Below are 9874 nucleotides of genomic sequence, written 5' to 3'. Positions count from 1 at the left end.
TGGCACTAGCCAGTATAATTCAAGATTCTGAATTATTGATTGTTAATAAGAGGAGGAGCCGTCTCTCCAGTCTCGCACGTCGCACCTCATCATGCATTGAAATACCGGTATTCAACAAACACCAGCGAGTCCACCAATAAAATGGACAGCGCGGATGGCAGCAGCGGTTTGTAAACTCGTCTGGACACAGGGCACACCGATTTATTCGACGTTGAGCGACAATAGGCTATAATCCGTTATTCCGTTTACTGCGAGACTCGCGAACAGCATCACCGGTCCTCAACATCGTCCACGGTCAACCGATCGCATGCACTCACTCTATTCGTATCGTAATACACCCGCTGCGCACGGATGCTGCCCTGACCTGAGACTGAGCATAATAAAAAATCTGGAAAAGAAAATCCGCAGATGGAAATAGGATAGGCACTAAGCTTAAACTGTGGTATTTTTTGTTTCTCTTTTTTAACCTGTTTTAATGTACCGGTATATGTTATATTATTTTTGGAGTATGGAGTATTCGTTTCTTCATTCGTTTCTCAGATAGACCACCTGACTGTTGACACACGTATACATTTGTTGACACGAGTTATGTTTTTGGGAGGAAAGGAAAAGGCACCAGCATCACCTCCTTGGGCAGCGCGCTTCCGAGCGCAGTTGGGGGATGTGCTGTTGCAGTGCAGGCTCTTATTCACGCCATGCCATGTTTTTAAAACATAGGCTGGCTAATACACATCTAACAGTCTTGTGAACGAACATGGATATTGGGAGCTGGCCTCCGACTCCAACGGTCGGAGATGGTGCAGCGAATTTCACTCCGGCCAACCTCCTCAACTCTTCCAGCCCAACGCAGTGGGACAGCGGTCCATCTAACGAGGTGACTCGATTGGATCACCAACAGCGACTCGTCGAACACCAAGCCTACAGGGACTTCACCACCACCATACAAGTTTTCATCCTCATAGGATCGCTCATTGGTGAGAGTAGTACACGTACACTGTAGCTACACACTACACATGCACTCACCTCAGAGTCACATCACATCCAGGCGACCAGGCCCAGCCCCCCGGGGGTCTCATTTCACTTGATTGATGGTGCACCTGCACCCAATTTTGGGCATTATGCATTTACTGTTTTGAGTTCTCCCCAAAAATACAGTAGAATCTTGTGAGAATATGTAGGCCTATGCCTACGTGGCACTCATTTGGCAGACCAGGCACCTTCAGTTGCCTAATTCCTCTTCGGGGCAATTTCTGGTGAAAATGTCAAATTAATTGTTAACTCACTTAAGACCGAATCAATTATTTATTTGACATAGATAGGCCTATATATTCACAGTTTGGCTTGGCCATGATGGCCCCTGGTCTGTCATGAACATAAATGCACTTTTAATATATAAACCAGGCCTATATGACAGAAAAAAATTACTTGGTGAGAAAACAACTAAAAGAAGAAAGGTTAGAAGAACCTTATCTTCAAGTAAACATTACACTAATGAAATTACTGAAGCAGCCCCTTTCTGGGTCTCCCAGTCCCAGACAGGTGCATTTACTGCCCCAAAGTGGTGCACTTTCCTTTAGTTTACATAATATGCTCCCATCACCAATCTCAACAAATGAAAATCGGTTGTTGTTAATGATATTTTATTATGGCCAGTGGTTGAGCTGTATATGAGTCTATTGTGTAGACCAAGGAATAAAGAGTGATCTTAAGGGGTGGCTTTAAAAGAGCACCTCACCCATTTTCAATCTCTATATAATTGGTCCTCATTAATATTAAGCAGGCTACCATTTTGTGTTATTATTATTATTATATGGCCAAAGTGGCCATATATGGAGCGAGTCTTGAGTGTACAGGGTTTGATGAGGTCAGATCAACATATGGAATGTCAGAACAGGTCAGCTCCATATATGGAGATCTAAGGGTGGCTTGAGTGTACAGGGTTTGATGAGTTTTCGCTAGCATTTAATAACTTTTGGGCGGGCCCGTTTAGAGTTCGAATGGACAGGTAGCCTATCTCTAAGGGTTTGAGGTCAGATGTAGAGTTGCTGGGCGGCTCCATATACTGTATGCAGATCTAGGTGATGATTCAGTCTTCTCTATATGGCTATACAGGGTTTGACGAGGTCAGTGTCGTGATCTTCATATATTATGTAGGCCTATATTAATGAAAGAACAATTGCTTCTAATATAGCATGAGTCTGTAGTTTCTATTAGCTTGGAATCTCCATCGATTATGTCAACTGGTCCACAGCCCACCAATGAGACACAGAGTGAGTAGATGGAAATGGTACCATCTTATAATAAGCATTAGTAAGGAATCAAGGATCAATTATACGAAGATAAGGTTGAAAATGGGTGAAGTGGCATCAGTGGTAAAAGGATGATGTTTAGGATTTTTCAGAAGTCCTTTTTAAATGATTGGTATAGGCCGGGTTCTCATTATACTGAAATTGCCCTTCACCAGAGATGTTCTTTATGAGTGAATTCAAATGGATAGTCATTTAGTTATTAGTGCCTTTCGAGTGTTCACTCTTGTAAAGCAGAAAATGGCTCAGCTGCAAATTATGCAGGTAATGTTTTTTTCTTTTTTTCTTTTGAAAATCTTAAAAAGGTTCACAGTTTTATTTGTCACATACCTATCCTTGCAGTGCTTGCAATGCTTGGGTAGCATACTTCAGTGCAGTAGATACAGAATGGAAAAGGTGGAAATAAAAATAAATAAAGAGAATCAGGAGCAATCATTTGAGTGAAGTACACTATAGCATTTTGTGAAGCTGTGTGAGAAAGTGTTAAAGAAAATATATTCCTCTACAGCTGCTAATAAGAAGGTGTTATGTTTCACTCATCTAACACAATGTGGTATTACAATTTACAATGTACAGTTTAGGCATTTAGCAGACGCTCTTAATCCAGAGCGATTTACATTAAGCAAGAACAAAAGCATGGCCATACATCACATACATAAAAGTAGTTATCATGAAACATATGTAAGTACGTAACAGTGGAATATCTATAATGAAACTATACTATACTATACTATACTATACTATACTATACTATACTATACTATACTATAAAGTGCTATGACTACATAAAATGCAATTCTAGTGCTGTCTACGTAACATGCATTATTTAAACAATTGGAGGCATAATTTAATTTTAAATCTTCCAGAAAGGTAGATAGCACTCGCTGGTGCCATTTGTGATATGACAAGTTTATAATAATTTTTATGTGATACTTGAATCTTACTTCTTTAGATTTGGTGGGTGTTATCGCGTATAGCTATTGCTATACGCTATTGCTATAGGTGATAAAAGGTGCCATGGTGCTCCTCAACTCCCAGGTTAGAATTTGAAACATAAAGGTGGATTTGTATTGAGTTGTGCTTGAAATGTACTGTAATTCTCCAATCTGTAAAATAAATTCTTCAATCAATCAATCAATCAATCAATCAATACAAGTGACAAAAGACAGCACGGATGCCTGCTTTATCAGCCCGGACTATATTGGATTGAATACATTTAGGAACACGTACAATACCCAAGGTTAGTCCACAATTGTGGATACTCCAAGCCAAAGTTTGAGTCCAGAAATTATGTTTTTATGTGCATGCATGCATGCATGCGTGCGTGCGTGCGTGCGTGCGTGCGTGCGTGCGTGCGTGTGTGTTTGTGTGTGTCAGGCTGTCTGTAGCTAATCTTGTAAATAACTTGTGGTGCAATCCTGCCAGTAGGCCAAGGAAGTCAATTCGTGTAGCTATATTTTTCAAATTGGCCTTATGGTTTTTCCCTGAATTACTTGGTTCATAATGTTGTCCAGTCCTCATATAGGTCATGCTGCCTATTGGCCTATTTTTTCATGACTTACAGTATAATGCAAAACCTGTTTGATAGCCTGTTTGATTGCTGTGTGGCCTCACATGCTGTGTCTGATTGAGAGGCCTGCATGGTGAATGCTCTATTCAACTGTACAATGCTGCACAATGGTTTGAATCAATGTGATGTGTGTCTGTATGGAAGGTTGTTGATGGAAGTAGTAGTTGAAAAATAGTAATAGAGGGTATGCGTATGCATAAAGTGAGTGGCAAATCGAGTGGCAAAGTGAGTGGCAATTAAGTGAGTTTAACGTCGTTTAATGTCGTCTAATGCAGTCAAATAGGACGTTTCTGTTTGGATTTATGGGCTGTCAAGGCCAGAAAGTAGTTTTTAGCCATTCAGTTAGATGGCACACGCATACCCTTTATTATGCATGGTACTTAGGCATGCACGATATAATCGGTAGCATAATCGGAATTGGTCATATCGGCCATAAAGAAATAATAAATCCTGATTATTTAATCGTTTTCACCAGCCAAAATAAAAATGAGTTCAAAATCCATCATTGAGTTCAATATAAATCAAAAGTTTCTAGTACCTCTAGTCTAGAACAAAAGCCAAATCCAAATAGGATGTACAATCCTTTTTCTACATTTAATTTGTGTACTCATCTCATTCAGTAGTCATTCAGTTGTGAAAACACTAGCAGACACTTGGAAAAGAGTATAGGCTATTTATTGATTGATTGAATACTTTATTAACAGGCTTTGGGCCCAGCCCCCTAGGGCATAGGCTTGTTTCCATTGTGATCAGTCAGAATCGGTATCGGCAGATATGACCAAGTACAGTATAGGAATTAAGTGATTTTGATACACAATCTACCATTCTGTACTCATACTGTAGCTGTTAATTTACATTATTGATTATTGATTATACAGATTATTTCTTTGTAAAGTTGCACCTGGCCTAAAATGTATTATTTTATTTCATATCATAATGTTTGTAACAATTTATAATCTGTTCAATAAAAACATATTTGACAAAAGAAAAGTTGCACCTGACCTGACAAACCGTTAGAAAGTTGCCATATTTCCTTTTCCAGTCACAGTTTTTCTTCTGGCCAAAAAAATTATACAACCTCAATTGAAAATGTATCCAATAAATAAATAGACAATTTTGTAAAACACCCGGTGTCTCTCGCTCCCTATAGGCAATGCTACGGTGCTGTGGTGCACCTGTTGTACCAGTGTGTTTAAAACGGTGACCAGCCGCTTCATCAAGAACCTGGCATGCTCTGGACTCTGCGCCAGCCTGGCATGCGTGCCCTTCGACGTGGCATTGGGTGCCAGTCCACGCTGCTGCTGGTGGTTGCACACGCTGTTCCTCTGCAAGGCCATCAAGTTCCTCCAAAAGCTCTTCTGCTCCGTCACCGTGCTCAGCTTCGCCGCTATCGCGCTCGACAGGTCAGTTCATCTTCTTTAACCACAGAGAATAATAAAAGCTCCAATGCCTCATGGCAGTGGTTCTCAAACCACCCCCCATACCTTAAGAATCCCGTCAAGGATCCCATCAACAGACCTATTACAGCCCCCAAATACAGCATACAGTAATAAGGTTCAAATGTGTCACTGTACACTCTACACACAATAAAGCACTCTCCACTGCTATTTTGTACAACCCGTTTGATTCGTCTTTTGCCTGTATCACAGTTTGGGCCTTTAATAAAAGCCAGGGAAGAAAACAATCAACCATGATCACTGCAACTGGCTTGGAAACATTTAACTTTGTGTTCACTACAATGGTATAGGGTTTGGTTTGGAGCTAGAAATTAAAAATGGTGAAGCAGGCTGCTAGTGGGGAACTCAACGGTTTTCTCTGCTCATTAGCAGTGATGGAAGAAGTATACTCACATTTTTGTGTCAATACGCTTTTGTAAAAAAAAGTACAAAAGTATTCAAGTATAAGGCAGCCTTAAACGGCCACGTAGTCGGACTAACGGGATGTCAGACTAATGCACATGCAGCCCCCAATGAATCAAAATATTGCCTGACCAAGTCTGCAGGAGCAATTCATTTAGTCAAACCTCAGACTCCGAAGTACAAAAGAAAAGAAAATCGATGCTACACAGTAGGACCAGCAAAAAGCAGACAAAGTATTTTTTGCTTCATTCATCTACCTCCTGTGGAGGTAAGATTGGAGGAGATCGATAGAGCACATGCTGGGAGGATATGTTCCAAGACTTGAGTGTTCAGAGCTATAGCCAGAAGCACACAGAACCCTCTGGCACGCATGCACACACGCACGCACGCACGCACGCACGCACGCACGCAGACACGCACACACACACACACACACACACACACACACACACACACACACAATTATATGTTCTGAACTAAATTTACCAAGGCACTCTTGTAGAAAAGTGGCTAATGCATTGCAAGACTAAAAACTGCAACTACGCAAAAACTGCAACTACTGCAACTACGCCTTCATCAGGTTGATGTATGTATACTATCTGAGGATGTTGTACTACCTTCTGAGCAGGACCAGGCTCTGAGAACCGTATTTGAAAGCGAGCCAAAGCATATGGAAAGGGATATTTCACTTTCAAACATGTTTGGGGTCATTTTAATGTCTACTCAGGCTGTTGCACCCAGGACAAAGTTTTATTTAGATATTTGAATGATATTCATTTGATCAGACAAGCCCTTCCTATGTAACTTCAAACTCCATTTTAACCATGATAGATTCATCGAAAACACCTGTCCTTGATTCTAGTAGTTGTTTTTTTCCTCAGAACATTGTTCTTTTGAAAGAACTGATTGCAGAATGCCATGACTAAACACAATATTATTATATTCAACAAATCCTTCTAATAAACCATTTACATGACCAGGTCACAATGTAGAATTGAACAATTTCACTTCTGACCATAGGGGGTGCCACAATCATATTACAATTCCCCCGCAGATTCCTCGTGTCCTGATGGCTGGCACCTCACGACTGACACAGCCCTGGGTACGCAACCCAGACTAGTGGAGATCTGTGCTCAGAGGAGCGCACCTTTCTAGTTAGCGTATGTCCATGGCTCTACTGGTCACACTGTTATAATGCTTTGTTTTTTCCCCCCGTCGCTTGTATACTAGATACTACTCTGTGCTGTACCCGCTAGAGAGGAAGATCTCGGATGCAAGATCCCGAGACCTGGTCATCTACATTTGGGTCCATGCAGTGGTGGTCAGTGTGCCCGTGTTCGCCGTGACCAATGTCACCGACGTGTACGTCACCTCGTCCTGCTCAGACGCCCACGCCCAGTCCCTCGGCCACCTGGTGTACGTGCTGGTCTACAACGTCACAACGGTGATCCTTCCTCTCGCCCTGGTCTTCGTCTTCATGGTGCTGATTCGCAGAGCGCTCAGTGCCAGCCAGAAGAAGAAGGTCATCATTGCCGCGCTGAGGACGCCACAGAGCAGCATCTCCATCCCCTACGTATCGCAGCGGGAGGCCGAGCTTCACGCCACGTTGCTGGCCATGGTGCTGGCCTTCTCCGCCTGCAGTGCCCCCTACGGGGCCCTGGTGGTCTACCGCACTGTCCTGGTGGAGGGCGAGGAGCTGCCCCTGTCCCTGTACCTCACAGCCGCCTGGCTGCCCAAGATGTCGTTGCTTACCAACCCGCTACTGTTTCTGACCGTCAACCGATCTGCACGCCGCAGCTTAATGGACCTGTTGGCCAGGGTCCACAGACGCTACAGCCGCCGCAACGTGGTCAACACGGGGCGCTTGGCGTCCCTGTCGGGGGAGGGCGGGGTGGCGGGGTCAGGCGGCCTGGAGATGGCGGGCCGATCTGGAAGTCAGCTCCTGGAAATGTTCAACATTGGCCAGCAGCAGATCTTCAGGCCCTCTGAAGAGGAGGAGGAGGCGGAGAACGGGGTCACATCTCTGCGTTCAGGAGCATGCGCTCAATCCATGGAGGACAACCAGGGCGAGTCCCGACTCGGCAGTCTCCGAGCCGAGGGGATCCAGAAGAAGGACCCTGAGCAGGGGGCGGGGGTAATGACCAAGGACATGCTGGTGATGACCACGGAGGTCGTTCCCCCTCTGCCCACGGCGCCCAGGATCTCTCCGGCCCACATCTGTGCTTATACCTCCTCGTCACAAGTTGCCCCAGCTACGCCGACGGATGCTGAGGACGCCACACAGTTCGGGTTCGGTCCGTTTGAGCTGCCGCCTCAGTGGCTCCCTGAGACCAGGAACAGTAAGAAGAGGCTGCTGCCGCCACTGGGGAACACCCCAGAGGAACTGATCCAGACAAAGCAGACCCGGCCTCGGCCGGAGCGCCGCATCAGCAGGAACAACAAGGTCAGCACCATCCCCACTGTGGACCTCTGAAAACAGAACCCCTGAGCTCTCATCTGGAACACTGGGCACAGTGCCACACCAGTCATTGGTGTTTAGCAAGAGGCTCGGACTCTGTTTTTGTGTGACTTTGCTGTGTTTTTATTTTCTAAAAAAACAAACTGTGCTCATTTTCACTGGTACAGACAAATCCTAAGGGTCCATGTACCTTCAGGGTTAAATTAACACTAATGGTCAATGTTTACACTCTCAGAATTAAAGTACCAATTAGTGAGGTTCAGGTTTACACACGTAAGAGTTCAAATAAATCTCAGAATTTTGCTGTTTATTTATTTTGTATACAGTTTTCTGCCCTACCGCAAGCATTTGCTTGAAAGTAGTTTCTTGATAGAGTGGACATCAAATTATATTAGTTTCTCTGTGGGAGGAATTGTATTCAGTTCCCTGAGAGACTCGTCTTGTGACCTTCAAAGCAAAACAGGCTGTGGCAGTACACATTTTGAGACAGAGGCATGAAAGCTACTCCACCACAAATGTACAGTAAATTCACAAGGTATACCTTTTACAAACGTTAATACTTTTTGATTAGCGAGCTAACATCACTTATTCACTTTAACCACTTATATACTTCAGTTGACAGGGGTGCCCCAGGGGTATATACTCGGGGCCCTCTTTTTCCCCCTCTACACTACAGTACTGTATCACTTCACCAAAAATAGATGATCTACAAGATCACACCGCGTTGCAACTCGCAATGCGACACGTAAGTTTGTAGATGAGCTATTCTTTCTCATTGTTCACATGCCCAGGATAGGGACGCTACAGTTCTTGTGGTTACTATATTGTACAAATCCAGTACAGTCCAGAGAGATGCCCTGAAGCGTGACAAATTTCCACAAGATTAAATGAATGAAGGCTATTATGAATCCTCATCCTCACTGTTTAATTATTATGAATATTCACTGAATAGATTATGATACTGATGGTCTGCAAATGTACACATTTTGTATAATTTTGTAGTTTAGGTGATGATTGATTTAAGCAGTCACACTTGAGCCTGAGTCAAACAAATTGGACACTTCCATAGACTTACTAGGCTCACAGATGGCGCAAGAGCGAGTAACTGCAAAGGTGGGCCAGTTGCGATAACCTTATCGTATTTAGCATGAAGAATATTCATATCATATTCAATATACGTAAATTCCCCAAACCGATACAGTTGATTTGGAATTTGTTTGTGCTTAGAGATAACAAGAGAAGAAGAAGGTATAGAATGCCTGCCATTTGGCAATCAATAGTTTCAAACACTACTGTATCATTCCATTGTTTTGGTTTACCCAATCCCCATTTAATCACTAGTTTAGTCTTGTTGGGCGCTACAAGTTGAAATAAAAGATGGATATACCAATCACATTATTCCTATAAACTAAACTATGCCGCATAAAGGGTAAACTATGCTGCATTTATTGGGAAGGTCCTTAAGTTATGATGTCCTTGATCGCGGGGAATTATTTGGGGTGATGTCGGCACCTTTGGTTTTGGCCGTTGGTTCCGGTCACCTGGACAACCAGTGATTACAACATAACTTAAGGTTATTTCTGCTCCTGATCGGATCAGAAACCAGAAAATAGTATGGATCGCAGGCTAGGTCACACCTACCTCTGAGTCCAATTTGTTTGTCCAATTAACACCTGTGGTC

General features: G+C 43.3%; 1 protein-coding gene across 1 annotated transcript; it reads left to right on the top strand.

Moving 5' to 3' along the window:
• Positions 1-669: 669 nt before the first annotated feature.
• On the top strand, positions 670-8208 carry gpr176 (G protein-coupled receptor 176; the record flags this gene model as incomplete). The annotated part of the gene is made up of 3 exons (XM_080791408.1): positions 670-974; positions 5027-5279; positions 6966-8208. The coding sequence occupies exons 1-3, from the start codon at positions 755-757 to the stop codon at positions 8206-8208; spliced, it is 1716 nt and encodes a 571-aa protein (XP_080647534.1). The 5' UTR covers positions 670-754.
• Positions 8209-9874: the final 1666 nt, after the last annotated feature.

Source organism: Protomyctophum bolini (genome assembly GCF_963924005.1).
Source record: "Protomyctophum bolini genome assembly, chromosome: 19".
Classification (NCBI taxonomy): Eukaryota; Metazoa; Chordata; class Actinopteri; order Myctophiformes; family Myctophidae; genus Protomyctophum; species Protomyctophum bolini.
The sequence above is the reverse complement of the archived record's forward strand: the minus strand, read 5'-3'. Positions and strand labels throughout refer to the sequence as shown.